This window comes from Tenebrio molitor, chromosome 7 (assembly GCF_963966145.1).
Source record: "Tenebrio molitor chromosome 7, icTenMoli1.1, whole genome shotgun sequence".
NCBI classification, from domain to species: domain Eukaryota; kingdom Metazoa; phylum Arthropoda; class Insecta; order Coleoptera; family Tenebrionidae; genus Tenebrio; species Tenebrio molitor.
This window is the reverse complement of record NC_091052.1, coordinates 5,450,090-5,474,254: the sequence shown is the minus strand read 5'-3', so window position 1 is coordinate 5,474,254 and position 24,165 is coordinate 5,450,090. Positions and strand designations below refer to the sequence as shown.

The following is a 24,165-nucleotide window of genomic DNA, read 5'->3' as shown; positions in this document are numbered from 1 at the left end:
ACACTTAATTACTTCATTGTAAAGCATAATCATGATTCGTGATCGTGAGTGTTAACTCTTATTAAGTTTAGTACAGATTAATGATTAATTCACTGTCTTAACTTAGGTACAGATTAATTCGCTGTCTGGCATCCTTGTGACGCAGCTGATGCCAGACTGCGAATTATTCTGTACTTAAGTTAATAAAAGTTAACACTAATGATTTTGTCATACAATGAAGTAATTAAGTGTGGTTAATAAACACGTCTCTGCCATTAACTGTAAACATTTCTTTTGTCCGAGCGCTATGTAACACACGACATAAAAATAACAACAATTCACATAAATCTCTCTACAATTGGACATTGTGTCTTACATTGTTGAAATGATTTTCTGCCACGACCGGACCCGAAAGAGTTATTTAAAAATTATTTCATTGTTACTAAGCGTAGACAGGAAGACTACCGCACCATAAAATTGTATACAATTTGCTGATTAATTTATACAGTTTCTTCATTAAGCGGTGGAGGGGCGCATTTTTGGATCTACATAATTGCAGTTTTTGACTTTTCTAATTCATATTTTTAAAAGAGAATAAACAATGATGTGGTCTTGTTAATGAATACCAGTCATTACTGGAACAAGGCTAGCAGGAAGGTAAATATCATCTCGATTTGCTTGAGCAATTATCGAGATGTCACTAACCATGAGGAATTTGTCAAATAGGAAAACAGAAAATAAACGTTTGCCTGAAAAAAATTGGTGTTTTATTTACAAGTTACTGACCTGGATTACATCAAGGATTATTTTTTTGTCTTTGGTATCCATCAACTTGCCACACGTGTACGAAGGATCTCATTAAAGGCTGGCATTGAATTTCATATAAGATGCTCTAATTCGTTAACGGTGAAGATTGTATTTTTCCGGTCCAATTATCCAGCAGTTTCACACTTATAAATCGCTGTTATGCAACAGGGAATTGATTAATCGTGCTTGTTTCTTGATTTGAAAATTCCCTTGTTATCACAGAAAAAAATTATTATTAATGACGTTTTGAGAAAACAACTGTAGTAATCACGTTGAATCCTACACGGAAATAAATGCTTGGTGCGTTTATGTATTAGTTTTAGTTTACAACACAGGTTATGTTTAAACTCAAGAATTACTGATGGTTACTGTACAACTCTTCAAGAGTTAGTAACCATCAAACTGATTTATTCCGTTTATTTACAGTTTAAAAAGGAATTCCGAAAAATTGCTCATAGCAAAATAATTCTTCCGATTAAAGTTAAAATTATCACTTTAGAATAAAGTACAATTAGAGTAGAAGGCAAAAAACAGATTAAGAAGATGTCGATATAATTAATTTATGTATTTATGTAATTATCTCACAAGGATCATTGACCTTTGCCTTATCCGGAACCAAACCCTGAAACTTTAAACGTGACATATATTTTTTTATTTTACAAAATCACTTTAGTAACTAGGTCATTTTGTGAGTACTTAGAGATTTCATAAAAAAAGACCGATGATAACTGACGATTTACATTTACTTGTGGAATTTTTTTATCTTCAAATCTGAAGCACATATTAAACCAACTCTTCATAAATTACAGCTATTCTCAAGATAAATATTTTTCACGGCAAAATTAAATCATAAATTCTAATGATTTTTTTTCAAACACAAAAAATACATGAATGGTCTGGATTCTAATCATTTTTTGAAAAAAGAACTCAGCTCTTGGAATTTTTGTGTGGGCGTACGTCCTCTATGTCACTTAATTATTCCATTTTATTTCATAATATATAATTGCATATTTATATCATATAGGGATAGTTCGTTACGGTAAACAAAAGTTCATGCCGTGTTAGATTTTATAACTTTTTTTAAATAATATCACATGATAACATGCAAACGTTGATAATTAATAATTGTTCCGTGATTATTTTTATTCAGCATTCCGCAAACAGCACTTGGGAAAATTTTGAGGGTCTCGTAGATTTTATGTATAACAGTTTTTCACTCCTTAAAATCATGATGATAACGTGTACAGTGTACACTTCTGTGCAATAAAATTAAGCAGAAGTCTTATGATTATTTTTCACAACATTTTAGTTGTATAATATATTATAAAGCATTTTTGAATTATTGTTTAAATGACGCGGCATTTTGACACTGCTAAAAAAATTGACTGATATACATAAACATTTTTGTTGCTAGGAATTTTGTCATGTCCCGTTTAAACTATAAAATATTTAATGTGCTTAATTTTATTGCACAGAAGTGTACATCGGGAGTGACAAATGTTTTCTTTCATATATTCATAGCAGTACATACGAGTACTTAGCTTTTTTCCAATATTTCTGTCATTGTCTAGAGACGTCATTGTGCATACGCTTTATCGCCTCCTCATGGTCACTGTTATCTATAAGACATAAAAGAAAATTAATTCCTGTTGAAATTACGAAAAATCAACCTATTTCGATGCCATTTGATACTTATTTTAAAATAAAAATCTTCTTACAACTAATACGTGCTCAAAAATTAATATGTGATGTGAAGCAAATATTTATGTAGTTAACAATGACAATTTTTTTCAAAAAAATACCAGTCAAATGGAAACAAAACAAAGTTTGTTGTTTGTTTTCGATCGTGTTTCAGTTTGATAAAATTAATTGCTGTTTCACGAAACTACTTCAAAAACAACGTAACTGTAACGATGCACCCATGCACTGGGGAATCTTCATAAAAGCATCAATATTAATTAATTATATTCAATTTATTCAACAATGAAACTTTAAATTCATTTATAATTTGATAATCACTGCAAGTTGATTTTTTTATTGCAGTCAGTGATAAAGGCGCTTATTAGTCCCGAAAGAATAAATAGAGGTCGCATACAGTGTCGCTTCAGTTTATATTGCGGGAGAGTCGCGACCAGACAATTTAAATTTTGCACAAAAATATTGGTAATGTGAACATTACTACCCCACCAGAAATTATACGACTTCCCACAACATAACGTTGCTGTTTCTCGCGATCATTAATCAAGAACAACCAGCAGGACAAGATGACCACTGTAGACACTTCGCTGGACTCAGTTTTAATCCAAATAGGCGATTTTGGAAAATATCAGTCTTTCATGTTTGGTTTAGTTTGTTTCGGTGTAATTTTACATTCTGGGGTACATGTAGCGTTTGTGTTTACAGCAATGGACCTTGACTACAGGTAAGTAAGAATTTTAGATTTTTTAGTGGAAACACAAACAATGATGGTACTTGAAAGATTTTTATCTAAATCATAATTATTCAAATGCGGTATCAGCACAAAATCATTTATCAAATTTGGCAAAATAGCGATTACTTCTGATTGAGATAAAATAATCTTCTCTAGACCAGGATGACATTTTATACGACGATATCATAATCAAGGGCAAGGTTAAAACGTACTGTCTGGTTGAATCAAGCGCCCTTTTAATTTACACAAGGAATAATTACATAATACAGCCTAAGGGAGTAGGTTTCGGCTCAGGTTTCGATTCCGACCCAAGGCGAAATTAAAAAAAAAGGCTATATTGTATCTCGTGATTCGGAAGTCACGTTAAGCCATTGGTCCCTATCTATTGAGTTGGTCATCATGCCCCTCATAGATTTGTAAACCTGTGTAGACTGTGAAACAAATTTTTACAGCGTAACAGACCAGACATTATTATTTTAAATAAACAACAAAAGCAAGCATATCTTTTAGATATAGCTGTTCCAAATTCACACAATATAACACAGACATATAACACAAAAATTAATAAATATTTAGAACTCTTCGTTGCTATGAGAAATCTTTGGTGTTTAGAAAATATTTCGATTTTACCACTTATAATTTCAGCAACGGGAATACCTAGTAGTACCGCAATCTCTTTTTAAAAATTTAAAAATTTTGGACTTAGAGAACACATTGGTACATAGTTGAAATTCAAAAAGGTATATTATTATACTCATGTCATATCGTGAGGAAATTCCTTAACATTGACACAGAACATAAAACACAAAAAAGTCAAAATGTGGAGGCGAGACGCCGGTAATTATGTTGATAAGCACTGCACTATTACTTGATAGTATTATCCGTAATAGTGTATGTACTCCGGCAAAATTTCCGTGCCGCCGGGTGGTGAAGTATTAAGTCCAATATACAGGGTGTATCTGAAATACACATGTTAATTTTAATCTGTGGAAGAATTCGGCAATTTATGAAACTTTTTGTAAAATTTTTACTAAACGACTCGTTTTGTGTAATTAACAAGTCTCTATTTTTTCTGTAACCACGAAAATTTAAATTTTAAAATTTTAATTACTTAATTTTTTCTATAACGATGTAACTTTTTTGACAACGCTACGTTTCTATATCAACAGAAAATGTTCGCCCTTGCCCATGGTATATATTTTGATGGTTAATTTATTCCAAAATTTAAATCAATTTGTGACGCTTTTTCGTAAAAAAATCAAATAGAAAAAACGTTTCATTTAACAAGCCATGCTAGATGTTAAAATTAACACACGAATTTTAGATACCCTGTATAATAAAAAAATACAGCCATTAAAAGAGTTAATCCATACCGATGCTCACGTAATTAAAATACTATCAGGCTTAGCGAGTGCCAGTCATTCATTAATGAATATTTTATTTTTTATTAATTTAAATTGTTCGTAACTGATTCACCACTCAACGGTACAAGTTACAAAAATTACATAACTTTGACGACTTCCTTTCCACGTAAAAGTACAAAAACATCGTTTTTTGTTCGACATTGTCAGAATTTGAGAATTTTCTCCTGTGTGAAAGAAAAATGTCACAACTTGTCAAAACGAAACGTCAAGCTAATTTTAAAGATTTTAAGCGATTTGGAGCCTTCAAGGGGCTCGTCTAACAAAAAAAAACCTTGTATTCAACTCGTTAAATAAACTACTATTACATTATGTGTTTAAATACAATGGTGAAATATCTATATTATAAGAAATATGTTATTTTCCGTTGTAAATCTAACCCTTGACCTGTTGAGCGGCCAGTTTTAACCGATAACAAATTTGTTTCTTTATTAATTACCTTCTGTGGCTATTTTTAATTCAAAACCTTTAAATATAACGTTTATCAGTTTATACGAACGTTTTTATACAAGTATTTTTTTTTCTTTCGCATTGTAAACGTGAAAACATTTTTGACTTGTTAATTTTATGGTTTAAAAATAACAAATGATAAGCTGCCTGTCCGTCTGTGAAAATAAGTTTGCTATTTACATTTACTGTTTTAGGTGCGAGATACCCGACTGTGATGCAATAAATCCACAATTTGAACCTCCTTGGTTAGACAACGCTATTCCTTTTTCAAAAAACAGACCTTCTAAATGTACGAGATTTGTCTTCAATAACGTTACTGACAGTTTCAACAATTGTAGCAAGGCAACAGATTTTACCACCACAGTAGAAACCTGTCATTCTTTTGTTTATAGAACGCAAGAAAAAAGTATTTTACAAGAGGTAACTATCAGCATATTTAAATTTATTCTTACTATTTTTTGGACTGTTTTCACAAAATTTGATTTCTAGTATGATCTTCAATGTGAAGACAACTTGTGGAAACTAACTCTAGTTGGTACAATCAACAACGTAGGGCAATTTTTTGGATTATTTATTTCAGGAATAATATCCGATAAGTAAACAATTCAAACAAAAATCTTTCCGTTGAATTAATTTATTTAAAATCTCAGGTTCGGCCGAAAAGTTGTCTTTATACTAGGTCTGATTTTCTGTGGAGTTTGCGGATTACTCCGAACTCTTGCACCTACCTACCTTTGGTTCTTGATACTAGAATTTCTTGATGCAGCTTTCGGAGCTGGAAGCTACGTCTGTGGATTTATCATGGGTAAACATTTATCTCACAGACAAAATTAATTGTAACGATTCAATTTAAAACAGGTGTGGAGCTAGTAGGACCAAAACGAAGGGTCCTGACTGGTACGTTGGTCAGTTCTTGTTACGCTCTTGGTGAAGTGTTCGCGGCCGGTTCCGCATGGTTCTTCAAAGATTGGAGGTAATCTCTATAATTCTGCGTTTTATGCTGTACAGCGTTTCTGGTATTTTGACGAGTCCTAAGTGCGCTACACTTTTTATCTGTGTTGTGTAGTGAACTTACGAACCCATTTGTAATTTTTTTTTTCCAGGCCGGTTATTTATATCTTGTACGGTCCGCCCATGCTTCTCTTCTTCTATTTCTGGGTTATCCCCGAATCGATCAGATGGAATCTGAGTAAGGGTAAAATGGAAGAAGTTAAGAAAACTCTGAGGCGAGTGGCAGAGGTAAACGGTAAAACTATATCCGAAAATTCATTGGAAAAACTCACCATAGTAGATGAAACCCATTCAAAGAATTCCTTCTTTGAAGTGTTTAAATCGACGACGTTAGTGCTGCGACTAATCAATTGCATTTTCTGTTGGATTACTTGTGCATTCCTATTCTACGGCCTAACACTAAACTCAGTATCTCTAGCCGGGAACGCCTATTTAGATTTTATTTTCACGTCTTTGATAGAGGTTCCGGCCTACTTCATGTGCATTTATGTCGTCGACAAACTTGGAAGAAAGTGGTCCTTGAGTGGCTCGTTCTTCCTCACAGCTTGTTCCTGTTTTGTGTTTTTATTCATTCCGCAAGGTAAGCTTTTAAATAACGTTACATTTGTGTTAGTTCTTGTCGATTGCAGATTCTCCAACTGGCAGCCTTGCCATATATTTAATTGGAAAATTTGGATCCACGGTGTCTTTTACGGTCACATATGTCATAACGAGTGAACTTTTCCCGACACCATTACGCCACTCCATGATGGGTGCGTGCTCAACTTTTGGAAGAATAGGGTCCATGGTTGCACCACAGGCTCCGCTACTGGTACTTCGTAATTCTAACATCTTGAACTTAATTATAATCCGTCGTTTTAGGCTCAAATTTGGGATCCTCTACCCATGATAATGTTTATATTAATGGCAACTACAGCGGGGCTCTTGACCCTTCTCTTTCCAGAAACTCTGAATATAAAATTGCCCGATACCATTGAAGAAGCTGTACATATAGGGAAGAGTAGAGGGAACGTTCCTAAAGATTAGGGAATCATCTGTGATGTATTTTGTAAATACTAGTAAAGAAATATTAGTATCGAATATTATTTAAGAAGTAGGTGCTATATGGCATTGTATTTATTGATTCATAAAAGATTCATATTTTGTAAAAATATATAAGTAAACACTAAACAGTATTATAAAAATCTAAGTAAGTACGAGTACTACTAAAAATATCACTTACACGTTGCACACTTCCGATTTTATATAACGTAAAATAAAATTGTACGATTGTGTTTCAGTCTTGAGATCCATCAACAAAAACGTTTGGTTTTTTGTTCTGTTGTTCTGCGGCAACACGATAAAATCTGATTTTTGGCAAGTACATTGCGACTACAATTATTTTAAAATTTCAATACCCTATACGTCTAATCCCAATTCAACATTACAACCCAGAATGTAAGTACATGTGAGAATTAAATGTAAAGCATCTTATGTGACTTAAAATGGCAAATTTCGAACAATTCAGTCTTCGTCTACTCTTTCATTTAATGGAACACTGACCATATTGTGAATTTCTTTCAGCTCTTGGCCTTCCGGTACGCATTCGATTTCACCAGGAATCAAAACACTGTTAAAATAGAGTAGCCAAAAGAGACAAGAAATCATCATCACAGTAGTTAATCCGAACGTCCAAATTGTACCAAACTCTTCGTAAATGTATGTGACAAAAACTGGACCCATTACCCTCGACAGGCACCCAGAACCGGTCATTAATCCCATCCACACGCCCTAAAACACAGTCACTTTACATGACATTCTTAAGAACACAAAGGAATTACTTGTGGCCGAGGTCCGAGTAATTTCGAGAAAATTGTCTGAATTAGCGTGACACCAATTGGATATCCAAATGCTGTCAGAAAGTAGCCAATGATGAACTGAGTTAGAGTCATCGCTGGCGTGTAAGAGCACCACTCTTGACTTGACGGACATCCAACAAGTTCTTCCCCGCAGTCAAAGGTTAAATTTCTGATGGTCGCTTCACGCGAAAAGTCACCCTTCTCAGACCAGATCGTTTCATTTAGACTAGTTATTACACCCAAATCGTAGCTTCCAACAGTTCTGTTGAACAACATCCTGTCACAGATGAGGGTCATATTGAGTTTTACGTCCGAATCGAACATCTGCGGCGGATCGTTGTTAAAAGGGATGTATATGGCCCGACCTAACACCATGAAGAAAAACCCACCCCAAATCATAACTTTCACCTCGGAAAATTTCTTGCATAGGGGAGAAATCGACGCGAACGTGATTATTGCCAAAACAGCACCAACAGACATCAAAATTCCCATATATTTGAGCGAGGCGGCTTTAGACCAAGCGAATTGATCCATGGTGAGCGGCGTTCCAAGGGTCTCCAATAACATGAAGTTGAAAACAATGACGAAAAACGCGACGATCAAAGTCCAAGTTGCGAAATAGTTTGGTCTGTGTTGTTTCCAAGTGTCTCGTTCGTTGTCTTTACCTTGTTTTAACATGGCCTCTCTGCCGGCTATTTTGTATTCTTTGAACACGTGCGGAAGAAAGAGGTACATATTGAACAGAGACAAAATAACGTTGATCCAACCGGAAGCGGTGTACATATTCAGTCTCAATTTTTGTGGAATTAGCCAAAAACCGTCGCTTCCTAAGGGAACAACGGCGGCTTGGATGGCGGGGCCTACTATAAAACCTAATACTTGAGCTAAAGATATCATGGAAACGGCTGACGTTCGCTCAGAGACCCGGGTTGCGGCGGAGAGATATGATCGACAAGCTGCTATATTAGCTGCAACCAAAAATGCACAGTTGGAAACAAGAACCACATAAATACGTTCTACCTGAACTAACTCCCACCAGAAATCTCGTCCACAGCATCCAGTGCTTTCTGTAGTCATCAAACAACTCCAAAGACGAGTAGATAGCACTAGATAATGTGAAAAGAGCCAAAGATACCAAAAGAGGCAAGCGGATTGAACCCAGTCGATTGCTCCACCAACCCACCAAGGGTGAGAAGAGCATTTGACCGAAAGGGTTCGCAGCAACGATGTAACCCATGAATTCTTTGCCAGCAGTTGGATCCAACTAGAAACGTTTTGTGTTATTTTGAAGGGGGCGTGTTACAACACAACTTACTTTATCTAAATAGGGCCACACCCCCGTTACTATAATACTAAATCCCAAAGAAATCAAAAACATTGTGAAGTAAATTATGTAGATTGATCGCCATCGCTCTTTGTACTCTTGTTCGGTCTCAAGGTCGTCCCGGAAGTTTGTGTTTTGCGATTTGAACTTCTGACGAATCAGTTTTGCTGTCCTCTCAAACCAGGATGATTCATCTAGAACAAAGGCGGTCAGTGTTTGTCACTTGAATGATAGGAACATCATTTCCTTCTTTGTAAGCTGCGGAGAGTAAAGAACAATGGTGAGTGAAGAAAAATGACTTTATTTTAAATTTTAAAAAACAGATTAAATCCTAAAGAAAAATTAAGCAATGAAAACCAATAAGGGAAAGTGAATACAATGTATAGTACGTTCATTATGGATAAAGTAAACAAGGAAACAAATTATATAGTTACTAAACCGGTTGCAGATTCCTTGATCCTCGTCCTTGTTAGTAATTTTTATTTGCTTACATAAAACGTAAATGTGTGCTTTTAACGTTATAAAATATAAAATCTCTTTAAATTTATGGCAGATTAATTTTACGTAGGTACTTGAAGTACGTAATCAAAGATAAAATTACTCCACTGTCTATAGTCAAGGTTGTGTGCGAAATAAAGCACACACATGTCTAATTATTTATTATTAATCGGTAGGTACATAACATTTTGTGCAGGTGATCCTGTTAAATTCTTTAACAATTTCGTTTTTTTGTTTATACCTATACCCTAAGGTATAATAAAAACTGTGAAGTAAGCTTGGCAAAATAAAGCGTGACAAAAGAAAGAAGTATTTAGTACATTTTGTATTAGACACCTCCGCAATTGTACCTAAATTTACAACAATTAGAAGTGCCAAAGGTTAATAAAATCGAAAATGAATGATTCACAGATTGCAGCCAATAAGAATATATTAATTAACCAGCGAAATGAGTGAGACAGCCTTCCAATATAAAGCCCCTATTTTATTGGTCAGCATTGTGCGTGCTCATCTTCGCTTAACATCACACAATTCAAATTATTAATCGACAGGAAATTCAAATTAGAGAGGAAAGTCACAGCACATTATCACCGTCTGTGAGATTATTCAATTGAAATGAATTCTGTTTATACAAACACATATATTTAAAAATGAAATCAGTTAATGACCTCATTTTTAATACAAATCAAAAACCATAACAATAGAATACTTTGTATCAATAATTTGTCGTACGCAACATTGTGATTACGCAATTGCTCTTAAACAAATCACAGTAAAAACTAGTATCTACCTATTTTTCGTTCATCCATGGTTCACCTAATACTGAGAGATTTTTTTCAAACAAAACCACTTTAAAATTTAAAACTAAGAAGTCAAACAATTGGATAACAAAGTAAAAAAGAAAGTCATCCCAAACTTAATGCCAGCTCACGTTTCACATTGTTTCAAAAACTCAACACAAAGGTACGCAACTTAAATTTATCACGCAGCGCAACGAAAGGCGCGTTTGTTGATGTTCACAACCACATGTACAAAACACAAAGGATGGCAACTACCATATGATGTGCAGTTTGTTTGCCAACAGTATCGGACACATTTAGAATGGATTGCGCCATCTAGAGTGAAGAACACTTGGCTCCGCCTTTCCGCATGCTTTTATCTGTGAGATTTCGAGGGGGGACATATGTACCTGGAGTGTTCAATAAATAACTGTACAGAATCAAGGTAGCATTTTATTTATTTCATGTTTAAAAGCATTCTGTCGCTTCATTGTATTTGAAATCATCGCAGTGAATATACTACCGACAGTAAGAAAGAAAACCATGCTTGCCAAAGCCCAAAAACAACCAACCTTTGCGAAAAGCCAACCCAAGAGTAATGTGAAAACAACACCCCCAGTCTGAGTCATGGAGATTAAAATTCCGGAACTGGTGCTTTCTGGTTCTGGAGAGGTTAGTTCGATGGCTAATTCTAGGCCAACGGGCATATAAGCGTTTATAAATAATCTGAAAATGTAGAGAATAAACGACATCTATCAGCACAAAAAACATGTTTCATTACCCAACTAGTGCTCCAGATATGTAGGTAAAAGTTTTAGAGCCAGATTCTAAAGAATACATAAACGCTATAACTGATACAAGCGACGAGATGTACATGGCCAAAGAAATTTCTCTGGAAAATAATGTATTGAGGTAAAAATATCGAGTTGAGTCAGTTGAGTGGTTGGTTACTTATATTTGTGTGTCTTATCTAAAATATAACCGAAAGCGATCGCCCCTATCATACCCAAAATTACCATCAATAACCCAATGCGTCCAGCGTCTTCTTCTGATTTCTGTCGAATCAAAAATTAAAGAACGAAAGTACCACTTTGCACTTACCGGAAAGTAAAATAACATGAACTGGTTGAGCAGAGTAGATATTGATACGAAAACAGCGATATTAATACCGTATGCGACCGCATGGAAGTTGAAACTCCTGTTGTGAAACAGTTTCTTCAAAGAGTTTAAAAAGTCATGTTTCTCGTCTCCATTATTTGCAAATGGTTTTAAAGGAGGACGTGCTGGAAAGTCTTCTCGGCCATATTAAATTGATACGTATAAGACATAGGTACCTACATGCCAAAATTGCCACGGTTACAATTAAAGTGAAGAGCGCCAGTCCCTTAACTAACCAACCTAAGTCCCGTCCGATCAGTTCAATTTGGTCGTGATTTTTGATCACCATCGGTGGTAAAATAAATCCAATTGCTTGACCTAACTGAGTTCCAAAAACTCCCAAAGCGCATGCTAAAGATACCTCGAACAATCACAGTACAGGATTAGGGTAAATTAAAACATGACATTATACTTCTTTTGGACCGAACCATACGGCAGCGATGCGAGGTGGAAGGGCTAATATGAAGACCTGCATTGAAGATAGAATTGTTTGGCCTAAATATGTCACCCACATTTTGTCAGGACTCAGTGAAAATAATTTTACGGTAGTACCCAAAGCCGTACCTATGACACCAATTATTGCAGTTTTACGCAAGTCCTACAAGAAACATGAAATTTTATTTATAGATTGGTGTTACGGAAATTGATAATTACTATTATCTCCATTAAGTAGGATACTGGAATTACCATGGGCATATACAACGCCATGTAAATTATTGACGTCCAGTCAACTGCTACAGCGCTAACATTGTAAAATTTCATTACTACGTTGGTGATTATAGAGTATTCGAACCATTGAAACGCATTAATGGCGGCGTACAATATGTACAGACAAAGAATTAGCCATCTTCTTTTGTATAATTTCGTTTGCTGAAGCTTCACTTGAGTTGAGAGAAAAGTTTTGTTAAATTCGCCACTAGAATTCATTGCACTGTGTTACGATTATATTTCAACACTAACGCGGCGTAAATTAAACAGACTTAGACAATTTACAATTGTCTTATTTATTTAAACGGTCCTGACAGGATTTTCATTGTTCGACGGTGAAGAACTTGTGGTGCGTGTTACAATAATCCAATCATAATTCTTACTTGTGTGTTTACTAAAAATAGTCATGCTATTTATTCAACTCTGTTTTATTAAGACTTTATAAAAGTGGTAAATTACGAAAAATCACATTACTTTAAAACGTAATATTGTGGTGAAATACACTTTACAGTAAATTTTTACAATTAAAAACGAAGCCTAAAATTATTATCGCTCTATAACTTTTAATGGTACATCCTCATTCAACCGTTGTTTGAAAGCTTCCTGTCTCTTCAATTTGTTTGGTACAAAACATGTGATTACGGTGCCAATTGCGAGCAACAACGCTTGAGTTCCCAGTGACCAAAAGGGTCCGATCAGATCGGTTAAATAACTCATCAATAGCGCAAAAATAACTCCTAAAACCTGAGACGGCGCCATCAGCAATCCTGTGGTAGTACCTTCTGAAGAGGGATAAGTTAACTCCATAGCCATCTCGAAACCGACCGGCATATAAGCATTCGTAAACAATCTAAAAATTTGTTCGGTTTGGTAAAGAATGAGTAAAACATACCAGAACAAGTACAAACCCAACGGTTCCGATGGAAATGTAGACTAGAATTTTTGATTTCATTTCAAGAGCGAACATAAACGCCACGACACTAACTGACGACATCAGATATGTAAAGAATGTAGTTTCCCTAGACAATTATTGTGGAAAAAAAATTGTTTTGATGATAAATTAATCAGATTTACTTGAACTTGTGAGTCTTGTCGAGAATAATTCCAAATGTTATGGACCCCACCATTCCGATAACTATCATAACTAAACCTGCTCTGCCGATGAACTCTTCTGCATTCTGAAAAGAAAACAGCATAAAAAGACTGAAAACACTTTGTAAATTAAATTTACTGGCGAATCGCTGAAATACTGCAAAACAATTGGATTCAGCAGCGTACCGATAGCAGAAAACACACCAATATTGATACCGTAAGCGATTACGTGGATTACAAATGGAATGTTTGTGCATAAATCCATGATGGAAACGAAGAATGACTTTGTGGAAAACTTTTCGGTCCTGCTTCTTTCTTGCACTTGGGTAATACTTGGCGGTTTAGGAGGTTGTAAAGGAAAATCTGTAAAAAATAAATTAAAACAATCACAAGTACGAGTTTTCAATTACTTACAAAAAATTACCGCCAAACCTCCTGGAATCATCACAGCCGTGAGTATCCAGCAAAGAACTTTGAGATCACTTCCAATTTCTTCAACACTTTCGTGGTTTTGTACAATAATAGGCGACAATACAAAACCAAGAGCACATCCGAGCTGAGTTCCAAATACTCCCAAAGAACAAGCAGTTGAAACTTCGTTGGGTTTGAACCAAACGGCGGCGATTCTCGGTGGCAGACATAAAATCAAAAGTTGAGATGCGGCGACGATTCCTTGCCCCAAGAGAACCAGCCAAAAAGAGTCACGTCCAGTTGAAAACACTTTAATGGCAGTTCCGAGAGTTGTTCCTAATCCACCAATCAAACCAGCAACTCGTAATCCCTAAATGGAGAAATGTTAAATCGTTGTATCTAAATATTTGTACTCACCTTTTTGTCCAATACGTAAGAAGCTGGAATTACTAGAGGGGCGTAAAGGGCCATGTAGATAATCGACGTCCATTCCACCGTCACTGCGCTTACATTGTAATATTTCATTACGATGTTGTTGATAATCGAATACTCCACCCATTGATAGGAATTCACCGCCGCATAAACTATAAATATTGTTAAAACGATCCATCGACTCTTGTAGGCTCTGATTTCTGGTTCCACTTGCTCCAATTGTTTGCGTTCGAGTAGGTTTAAATTGGTTTCATCCTTGGGTTGAGCTTCCATCATTTATTTAATAACGTCGTTGCAAATACAATGTGTCTTGTGGTTTGTTACGTTAGAATTTAGTTAGCCACATTTATGGGGATCCTTTAAGCTTATAATCTTAACACAACAAGAAAGGCACTTATAGCGAAGGTACACGTTGTACACTATTGTCTTTAAACTTAATTAAATACCGGTCGGTTTCGAGATGGCTGTGGAGTTAACTTATCCCTCTATTAAAAATTGCTCTGTCGAATAAAATGAATGATTTTTAAGTGACTAACAGCGTGATACTTGAATGTTTTGTCTTAAATGTTTGCTTTAATTGTAGAAGCATTTAAATGTTTAAATCTCTCGTGTAAACGACTTTCATTATGTCTAACTTTGTTTTCCTAGTCCCAGAGACAATTAAATTTCATTATGAATTAGGTACATAAAATTATGGCTACATTTACACGTGTTTTCGGCAAGAACAAAGAAGAATGATATTTCATTTTTGATATAGTGCACTCAGATAAATGAGCAAACAACAGCGATATTCTTTTATTTACTTCTTTTGTTGTGATAATTCAACATTTTTCGATATGAAACATTTTTGATTAAATTTGTTTTACGATAGGTATTTACGCTCTTAGAAATCGTAAAACACTTCTAAGAGTGTAAAGAAGATTGAACAACCAGTTTTAAAAGGTTTTTTGCATAACTTTAGTATATATCCGTCATTTTATAGGTTAGTGATATGGAATTTCTTGTCGGACCTCCATTGTAGTTTACTTCTGTGAAACTATTGGCTGTTTGACAATTTTGACACGTAAATAAACATAGTGACGTTGGCACCATGTGAAAGCTAAATGTCGAAGTAGAACAAATAGGAAGGAGATGAAAGTGCGTAATTAAACACTTTTCAAATGAATCACCAAATTATCATATTATTCGGAATGAAAAAATAATGCACTCAAGTAACGGTACACGCGTTCCAAAACCAAATTTTAATACATGATTTTGCATTCAAAACAAGTCACATAATCCAAGTTATAAGTGACGCTATTGCTGGTTGAATTGTGTGTTTAATGTTAAAATTATGTCGAGTTTGAGATTGGGTCGGTTTTTAAAATATGCGGTGATCGGAGGTGCCACCTTGGGCACAGCTGCAAGTCTTCACGGTAACCAATATAACCTAAATTCCATCGGAATTGTGAGATTGAGCAGAGCCGCAGTGACAGTGTTTCAAATTGGAGTCATCTACAAAAAAGATTTGTATGGAAAAGGATTGGATAAAGCCTCAGATGAATATAAAAAATTAAAATCGTTATGTCACAAGAGAAGTGCAGAGAAGTTATTGAAATTGTGCTGCACTAACAAGGGAGTGTACATTAAGGTAGGCCAGCATTTAGCTGCCTTGGATTATCTCTTACCATCAGAGTATGTACAAACAATGAGAATTTTACATTGTCACGCCCCAACAAACCCCATTGATGATGTTTACAAAGTCATCAGGGAGGATTTAAAAAGAGAAGTGAGGTTTTTTTATTTTTAGGGGTTGTAAATAATGTAGATGTTTTAGCCATTTGAAATTTTTCAAACTATTGACCCTGAGCCTTTAGGAACAGCATCTTTGGCTCAGGTTCACAAAGCAACACTTCCAGATGGCTCAGCAGTTGCTGTCAAGGTCCAGCATCCCTATGTCCAAGGCAATGCTAGAATTGACATGAAGACAATGGAATATTTAGTAAAAATAATGGGTTGGGTCTTCCCTGAATTTAAATTCCAGTGGTTAGTGGATGAAACAAAGAAAAATATCCCACAAGAGCTCAACTTTGAACAAGAAGGACATAATGCTGAAAAAATCGCGAAAATGTTTGAACATATTGAATGGCTTCATGTACCTAAAGTAAGATGGGACTTGACAACTTCACGTGTTCTAACCATGGATTTCATAAATGGGGGGCAAGTGAATGACTTGGAATATATCAAAGAACATAAAATTAATCCATTTGAAGTTTCTGATAAGTTAGGGAGACTTTATTCTCAAATGATTTTTATCAATGGGTTTGTACACAGTGACCCTCATCCAGGTAATATTTTTGTAAGGAAGTCTGAAAGAGGAGATTGTGATATAATACTTCTTGACCATGGATTGTATGCTGTGAGTCTCATTCATAAAATAAAAAAACGTCATGCTTTTTTTAATAATTTTTATTCAGAATTTGAGTGATGAGTTTAGGGTAGAGTATGCAAATTTGTGGCTGAGCATCCTGAACAGAGACCGCAAAGCGATGAGATTACATAGCGCCAATTTAGGCATAAAGGGAGATATGTATGGATTATTTGCGTGTATGGTAACAGGACGAACGTGGGACACTATATTGAAGGGAATTGATAAGTAAGTCTACTATAATTTCATTATTTTCACACTTATTTTTCTAAATTTTTAGGCAAAAACCAACAAAAAGCGAAAAAGATCTATTTCAAAGAGAGTTTCCCAATATTTTGCCCCAAATATCTGGTATTTTGGATAGAGTTAATAGACAGATGTTACTGATTTTAAAAACTAATGATTTAATGAGAGGCATTGAATACACCTTGAAAACCAGCGCCAGGATGGGAGCGTTTCGCGTTATGTCACAGTGTTGCGTCAAATCAGTTTATAATGAAAAACTTGTTAAAGAAAATTCAAAAGTAGGGAAGTTCAAGGTAGCTGTAGCTCAGTTTTGGGCGCTTTTCAAAATAAGATTGTATTATACTGTCTTAAGCCTAAAACAACTATCTTTACAAATTCTGAACTCATGACAGTTAACTTTTAACAATTTGATATACATGTTAATCTATTTTGAATAAATTTTAAATGTTATTTATGAGAAAAAATAAAATTTATTTATGTGCAGCTAAATTGTATTTTTTTCCATGTTTTTTCCCATGTAGATTTACATTTTCAGTGATTTATTAAATAAAACAAGGTGTTGCTGCTTACATCATTTTAAAGCAAATTTACAGCTGAACTAAAAAAAGTCACTATGCCATCTTGAAAAATGAATTTTGATAAAATTTGAGTTCTTCTATGCTTTCCTGAATATCCTGAAGAGCTCTGTGTGTGAATCCTTTTTTAGGAATACTTTTGTACACCTCTGGATTCCATCTCCTACATAACTCTTTTATTGTAGACACATCAATTATTCTATAATGCAAATATTCATGTACTTTTGGCATATATTTTCTTATGAACATTCTGTCCATATAAACACTATTTCCAGCAAGGGGACTTGATTTTTCTGTAACAAACTTGCACAAGAATTTCATTACCTTCTCCTCAGCTTCTGACACAGAAACATTAGAATTTAAACATTCTTGGGTTAAACCACTCTAAAACAACAATCTGTAATTAACTTATTTAGTAAAAAAATAATTAATACTTTGCCATGTGTGTCCTTGCACCATTCACTCATGTTATCCAAGACATTTTGGGGTTGATGAATAATAATATCAGGGCCTTCTGCAATTATATTTAAATTTTGATCAGTAATTATGCAAGCTACTTCCATAATAGTATCTGTTTCTATATTTAGACCAGTCATCTGAAAAATTAAATTTAAAGTCAACAGCTTATGATGATTACCTAAGTTTAGATCATTACCTCTAAATCCATCCAGACCATGCGATTTACCTCTAAATCCAAGTTTTTCCTCTTTTCATGTGAACAGTAGCCATTAACGTTCACTGAAATAATTAGGGATGTTAAAACCTTCATAATGAGTTTTTTGTAGTCACATACCATGGGAAGAATGTGAATTTTTTATATAAGTTATTGTATTGTTAACCATGCTTCTTAACATATTGAGGTTATGTTTTTTACAACACTATCGGTGGCATTGGCAGTGTCTTAATTTTTTCTTACTTTATAATGAAAAAATCCACAGTAGATTTGGTTTTTATTTCAATTAAAACGTGTTACCAAAAATTAGGGTACCAACAAACACAACCAAACCCGCCAATACTAAAGTTGGTGAAGGAATCGACCACCACCACTAATCACTCCAATGTCGCCACTTTCGACATCGTCTCGGCCAAAAATTATTTGAAAAAACACGAAACGAGTTTGGAGTAAAAGAAATAAGAAAACAAACCTGAAGTATTGAGAATATGAGACATTTAAATTAGACTGCTAAAACCGTTATTAGCAGTCTCTTAACAGCAAAACAAGGATCAATACACTTTAAATGAGAAACACAGAAGAGAAACAAATAAGTTACAACACTACAAGAGATTGTAACTTTCAAATTGGGCAGGGGTCAGTAACCCATATAATCTAATCGTTTGAAAAACGGATTCTATCAAATTTACAATTACTTTGAATTATTTTACATTTTTCTTCTCCAGTCTATTAGGTACGTCCACGTCGTGGAGGAGTTCAGCCCAAATAAATATTAATGATTAACTTGTTGAATGATGATTGTCTTGATAATTGTTAAGAAGTCGTACATTATAGGCAAATAAACGTTTTATTATTAAGTTTACAGTATTTTTCCAAAACACAATAAAACCTATTTTTATCTCGCAACATGTGTTTCATTTATTATAACCCATGTCTCTACACCTACTCTTTTCATCAAAGGTAGATTTGTATTACCTTGATTTGGGCGTATAAATTCCCAATTGGGAACGTAATAAATCACATTTTGCAACCAGAATTATAATGAATGCCTAATTTAAAATTTTACTTATCGAAATGCGAGTAATACGTTGCATTCATGGTTGAGATATTTATTGTTAATTATTACAACGGAATTTCCTAAAATCCTGCACCCTCCGAGCTGAGCTCCTCTGAAAACAAATCAATATTTGCCACCCTAGACGTATCAAAATGTGAGCGCGCTCGTAACGCAAAAAACATGCCTCGTACATCTCCCACAGTTGTTCGTAAGATGTAGTCGAGATGGATTCACATTTCGGACAAAGTTTTTGTTTAAATAATAACATCCTCGTTTAAATGATGTTAAATTTCTTGAAATGAGAATGCCGGACTCCGACAGAAGGTCATCAGGAGAAAACGGCTTAAACGAAGATGCTTTGCCGGTTCCGATTCAAGTATTTTTGTGGAGGCAGATCAGGTATAATAGTAATTGAAAGGAATTTATCATAAATTCATAACTGTGTCGTCTTTTAGTCCTTTTGTAAAACCGAAACTAGGAAAATTACACGAGGCATCATGCATGGTATTTTTATTTGATTTATTGTTTCAATTTGTTTATCACTGTTCTTTGCAGTTTTGTCAACATTCGATGACAGGCCACCATGTAAGTATGCGGAAAGTGTATTTTTTTTGCAAACCTAATCAACAATTTTATTAGGAGCTTAAAGAAGCATGTAAAATGTTTGAGAGAGTTTTGGTGCAGAACATACAGTCTGGTTTGAAGTCTGATTTGTCGGAAGCCATCCGATCTATACCTCGATGGAGACTGATTCAAGCATCTTTACCCCATGTTATGCATTCCGCAGCTTCTTTGCTTTTCAATAGGTACAAAACCTACTTCTAACTCTATTTGTTATATTAATTTCGCTTCATTAGGATGAAAGACGGAAACATTCAAAGTTTAGGGGCAGTCGAAACCAAACTGATGTACACTCTGCATTGGATTATTTTGGACGCTGCAGAGGAGTGCGCCGACAATGATTTTGAAAAAGGTCTGTTCCACACGTCGCCTTTCTACTACCTCTTTTCCATCCCTACTTTGACGGTAAGTGGTAAAAAAGGTTGAAAAATTGGCATTGTACATCTTTCCTTAGCTTTTTATTTATTTGTTCGCGCCAATTTGCAACAACTTGAAAGAATCAGATTTTCAAAATTTCCGATTGGAAAATGGTCTCAAAATATGGCAAGGGATGTGGGAATTCAGACAGCCAGAAGCTTCATGCTTTTCATCGCATTGTAAGCCGAAGCCGAAACATCTTTTTGGGAAGAACTCTAAACAGAAAACTCAGTTTGGAGACGTTTTTCTCGGCCGTAAGTAAATACCCTTTTTTTGCTTAGCTTGTCAATTTAACATGTAATAAATAATATTACAATAGTAATAACATTGACGTGTTTGTATTTACATATTTTGGATACAATTAGTATCAAGTTATTTTTTCGGAAACCGAATAGTTTTAAATATTTAATAATTTCGTAACTAGAAGAGATTAATATTTGTAAATAACTATATAATTATCAGAACCTTTCTGTTTTTTTCTATTTTTACAAATATTTATCCTATACAACCAATAATTCCCGAAGTATAATTACAGACTACCTACATGTAGTCAAGTTACTGCACGAAAAATCAATCGTATGGTTTTTAAAGCAATAATAGAAGTAACTCTTGAAAACTGATATTTAGTATTTGTACAATAAATGGTAAAATGGTGATGTGTATAAAGTAGTATGTACGTAAAAATGGTGTTGCTACTAATTTCGATTAAATTCGCAGAGAACTACAAATCAGATAATGAATTTTTGTTATCAGATATAATTAGAAATGTATTTTTGACAGAAAAATGCATCTATTACATTTCCAACAACGAAAACATTGATGTAACAATATCAGGAGCTTTGTTGAATGCGAATATTGAAATTATCAACATTTGTCATCAATCTATGTTGTATGAAGTCGAACGTAGCCAACCACATCATTGTTCTGGGTATTTAATAACCACTGAAAAGATAAATGAAATCGGACATTTTCTCACAGAAGATTTAAGTAATCATGGAAACATTTTACCTCACGAACGAATTCTCATATTTTACAGCTACAAAGATATTTTGGTTGATAATTTATTTATTACAATTTCAAGAATGTATGCAGTTGACATTATTACTGTTAAACTTGACATTAGCATGATGAATCTATCACTGCCACTAAGTATTATGAGCACTGTATCAGTTAAGTCAGTTTACAAAGATGAGTTGTTGTTGAGTTACGCCAATGGAACCTTAGACACCAAAAATTTGGAACAACCCACGTGGGTCCCCGAGATAGACACATTCGTTGTTGCCACATTCAATTGTACTCCATTTTTCTATGTCGACGAAGAAAATCGCATCAATGGCGGTATTGAATATCAGATAGTCCACGAAATTATCAACCATTGGCGTCATGATTACCAAATCGTAAACTCCACTGCAAATTATCTTAAATGGGGGGCAGCTATTAAATCCGTCCTCAACAAAACAGCCGACATAGCCACGTGTTCTCAATGGCATGCAAAGTTGAATTTCAGCGAAATAGATTCGACATATCCTCTAAGACAAATTTGCGTAACTTTTCTAGTACCGAAAGCTCGATTGCTTCCTCATTTTACATTTATTTTTCAACCATTCACAACGACTCTGTGGATCTCCATAGTGATAGTGTATATTTTTGTGACTATTTCAATTAGAGAAATCACGCAGATAATAAGCAGACTACTAGGGGAAGATTATTTTGGGAATGTTTTGAAAGCTGATAAGACTGTTATATTCTTCTATTTGTTCCGTTTGTGGACACTTGGCAGTTTGAAATCGATGCCACGCCCTGCCCATTTTACTTTAGTGTTGATTTTTGGATTTTGGCTTTTCGTCTGTTTAATATATTCCACATACTACGCGGCTGGAATAACAAGCTCATTAACCAATCCTAGATTTTCGGGCGCAGTAAAAACGTTACAAGATATGGCCGATTATAAAATTAAATGGTTAGAAGATGTGTATTTAAAAAAAATGTTTGAAAGTTCACACATTGAGCGTTTCAGACAATTGGCGGATCTTACAGCACCGGTGAAACGTAGAGATGTCGCCGTAATCACGAAAAAACTGTCTAATTTGTATTTAACTGATACAGAATATTTAGATGAATACGATTTGAAACACTTGACGGTCTTGAAAGAATGTTTTGCGCAGTTTTATGTCGTTTTTCCAATAAGAAGGCGATCGCCATATAAAAAAATTATTGACAAATATTATGCGAGATTCCAGGAACAAGGACTTGTTCAATTTTGGTTAACAAATATAACATACTTTGATCATTCTCAGAAGTTTTTCGAGTCGTTATATTCTCTATATTTCATTGAAAGTGATCAATATTGTATTGATTTGGAGCGGTTGACGGGAGCTTTTTATCTACTCATGTGTGGACATATAAGTGCCTTTTTGATTTTTCTGTGTGAATATTTTAAATTATTGTCATTCAATAAAATTGCCTGGAAGAAACTGCAAGAGTCGTAAATAAAATGTTCTATTAATTTTGAATAATTCTTATTGTACATAATTTGTTTTTGAAAGAATATTATGTTTTAAGATATTGATAGAGTGTAATTCAAATTATTTAAACTTGTTACGTGTTTGAAAAATGTTCTATGAAAGACTGTGGACGTTAATGCAGGTAAACACAATAAAAGATCAAAGAAAAAGCAGTTTTATTATCTACATCAATAACCCAAAGCATGGGTTGCACTCTCAAGGGGGTTGCGGTGGAGTCTCGAGGGGTTGTAAGTATTGTGAAGAAATTGTATTAAACAAAAATGAAAATTTTACACAAGACAGGAACACAAAAAACAGAGAAGAATAATTTTAGTCGCTGTGACGATAATCATTAATTTTTCAAATTTAGGTTGTTTTTCACACATACAAAGACATAGTTTCCAACTCCTGTCGATTTTCGTTCTATTTCCAATAGAACTAGTTATTTGTACAACAAGTTATGAAAGTCATACTTTTTTTCATGAATTTGCAAGCAAATAAGTGAAAAAAAGACAACTATTTATGAAAAATTACAAAAAAAAAATAAGTATGCTTTGACAATCATCTCCAAGGAGATGGAATAAAATGATGCAAAAAAGTACTGCTTTAACTACGATTTTTCTTGTAAAAAAGTGCTACTTTCACTACGATATGCAAAAAAATAAGTTAGGTCACTTATTTAAGTACGTACAATGTCGGAAACAGTACCAAAGAACCTCACAATCAACTACAATTGAGGTTGAGTGATAAATGAAACTACCCAATAATATCCAGCAATGTTAAAATTTAAAAGAATAAATCGTAACAGAGATGGAAAGTACCAGTGAGGTTGAAGTTTTAATGTCGTAGTATAATTATCTTGTTTACGACATTGAGCTGACTATTATTTTATTCAAATAAAATATTAACAGGTCAAACCACGGAAGAGTATTTTTTAGCTCAGTCTACTTGTTTATTTATTTAATAATAATTCCATTATTCAAAAGAAAAAACAACAAAAAAATAGAGTTTAGTTCGGGCTACTCCACTCAACCTGCAATGATTTGATTACAATTTGATTACTATTTTGGTCCTTTATCTATGCATCAATCACTCTGTTGAAACAACAAGTCCATGCTTGTCTACATTTTTCAAAATATTTTATTAAGTAAACAATACTAACAGTAAAATGTACAAAAAGATAGTGGTCGCCATAATTTTAATTATCCTCATTGAATATAATTTAGGGGATTTGAACGGAAGCGATTTTATCTGCAAATTAATTAAATTCAGTTTTGAAAAACCATTTTGTCTTTATTACATACATGATTCTACAAGCAACGCTAC

At 34.3% G+C, this 24,165-nt stretch overlaps 8 protein-coding genes across 24 annotated transcripts in view; 4 read left to right on the top strand and 4 right to left on the bottom strand.

Moving 5' to 3' along the window:
• Positions 1-280: 280 nt before the first annotated feature.
• Positions 281-13,859, top strand: LOC138135671 (solute carrier family 22 member 3-like). Of its 4 annotated transcripts, none has more exons than XR_011161052.1 (9): positions 281-3,208; positions 5,283-5,508; positions 5,578-5,684; positions 5,739-5,893; positions 5,947-6,061; positions 6,192-6,679; positions 6,729-6,910; positions 6,961-9,541; positions 10,844-13,859. XR_011161052.1 is itself a non-coding variant. In XM_069054477.1 (8 exons), the coding sequence occupies exons 1-8, from the start codon at positions 3,051-3,053 to the stop codon at positions 7,123-7,125; spliced, it is 1,596 nt and encodes a 531-aa protein (XP_068910578.1). In that variant the 5' UTR covers positions 281-3,050; the 3' UTR covers positions 7,126-13,859. The 4 variants fall into 4 exon arrangements, 1 of the variants encoding a protein (XP_068910578.1); XR_011161053.1 differs by having other exon boundaries at positions 10,829-13,859; XR_011161051.1 differs by having other exon boundaries at positions 6,961-10,983; positions 11,050-13,859.
• On the bottom strand, positions 7,198-10,693 carry Cln7 (CLN7/MFS domain-containing 8). The gene is made up of 5 exons (XM_069054475.1): positions 10,550-10,693; positions 9,253-9,455; positions 8,958-9,201; positions 7,920-8,905; positions 7,198-7,869 (listed from the first exon to the last, which is right to left on the bottom strand). Exons 1-5 carry the CDS (start codon positions 10,566-10,568, stop codon positions 7,603-7,605), a joined length of 1,719 nt encoding a protein of 572 aa, XP_068910576.1. The 5' UTR covers positions 10,569-10,693; the 3' UTR covers positions 7,198-7,602.
• Positions 11,505-12,623, bottom strand: LOC138135674 (uncharacterized MFS-type transporter C09D4.1-like). Of its 2 annotated transcripts, none has more exons than XM_069054480.1 (4): positions 12,351-12,623; positions 12,109-12,294; positions 11,877-12,057; positions 11,505-11,830 (listed from the first exon to the last, which is right to left on the bottom strand). In XM_069054480.1, exons 1-4 carry the CDS (start codon positions 12,621-12,623, stop codon positions 11,505-11,507), a joined length of 966 nt encoding a protein of 321 aa, XP_068910581.1. The 2 variants fall into 2 exon arrangements, with proteins under 2 accessions (XP_068910581.1, XP_068910582.1); XM_069054481.1 differs by having other exon boundaries at positions 11,735-11,872; positions 11,937-12,057.
• LOC138135673 (uncharacterized MFS-type transporter C09D4.1-like) lies at positions 12,815-14,950 on the bottom strand. Its single transcript, XM_069054479.1, has 6 exons — positions 14,325-14,950; positions 13,911-14,277; positions 13,636-13,859; positions 13,479-13,582; positions 13,313-13,423; positions 12,815-13,254 (listed from the first exon to the last, which is right to left on the bottom strand). The coding sequence occupies exons 1-6, from the start codon at positions 14,613-14,615 to the stop codon at positions 12,951-12,953; spliced, it is 1,401 nt and encodes a 466-aa protein (XP_068910580.1). The 5' UTR covers positions 14,616-14,950; the 3' UTR covers positions 12,815-12,950.
• A 373-nt stretch (positions 14,951-15,323) lies between these two features.
• Adck1 (aarF domain containing kinase 1) lies at positions 15,324-17,475 on the top strand. Its single transcript, XM_069054478.1, has 4 exons — positions 15,324-16,107; positions 16,156-16,737; positions 16,796-16,974; positions 17,027-17,475. The coding sequence occupies exons 1-4, from the start codon at positions 15,673-15,675 to the stop codon at positions 17,379-17,381; spliced, it is 1,551 nt and encodes a 516-aa protein (XP_068910579.1). The 5' UTR covers positions 15,324-15,672; the 3' UTR covers positions 17,382-17,475.
• A 76-nt stretch (positions 17,476-17,551) lies between these two features.
• On the bottom strand, positions 17,552-18,752 carry LOC138135675 (oligoribonuclease). 2 transcript variants are annotated; one of them, XM_069054483.1, is made up of 4 exons: positions 18,713-18,752; positions 18,223-18,305; positions 18,002-18,163; positions 17,552-17,951 (listed from the first exon to the last, which is right to left on the bottom strand). In XM_069054483.1, exons 1-4 carry the CDS (start codon positions 18,735-18,737, stop codon positions 17,604-17,606), a joined length of 618 nt encoding a protein of 205 aa, XP_068910584.1. In that variant the 5' UTR covers positions 18,738-18,752; the 3' UTR covers positions 17,552-17,603. The 2 variants fall into 2 exon arrangements, with proteins under 2 accessions (XP_068910584.1, XP_068910583.1); XM_069054482.1 differs by lacking the exon at positions 18,713-18,752 and adding an exon at positions 18,361-18,592.
• A 614-nt stretch (positions 18,753-19,366) lies between these two features.
• Positions 19,367-24,165, top strand: part of unc80 (unc80, NALCN channel complex subunit) — a 46,814-nt gene continuing 42,015 nt past the window's right edge. For 10 of the 12 annotated variants that reach the window (XM_069054467.1, XM_069054470.1, XM_069054471.1 and 7 more), the window contains exons 1-6: positions 19,369-19,696; positions 19,753-19,801; positions 19,853-19,882; positions 19,937-20,103; positions 20,155-20,323; positions 20,373-20,589. In XM_069054467.1, coding sequence (XP_068910568.1) covers positions 19,596-19,696; positions 19,753-19,801; positions 19,853-19,882; positions 19,937-20,103; positions 20,155-20,323; positions 20,373-20,589 — 733 coding nt within the window. In that variant the 5' untranslated portion in view covers positions 19,369-19,595. Of the gene's footprint in view, positions 19,697-19,752; positions 19,802-19,852; positions 19,883-19,936; positions 20,104-20,154; positions 20,324-20,372; positions 20,590-24,165 lie in introns of all 12 variants that reach the window. The other 2 variants (XM_069054473.1, XM_069054472.1) reach the window with 2 other exon arrangements.
• On the top strand, positions 21,416-23,275 carry LOC138134942 (uncharacterized). Its single transcript, XM_069053547.1, has 2 exons — positions 21,416-22,587; positions 23,210-23,275. The coding sequence occupies exons 1-2, from the start codon at positions 21,418-21,420 to the stop codon at positions 23,273-23,275; spliced, it is 1,236 nt and encodes a 411-aa protein (XP_068909648.1). The 5' UTR covers positions 21,416-21,417.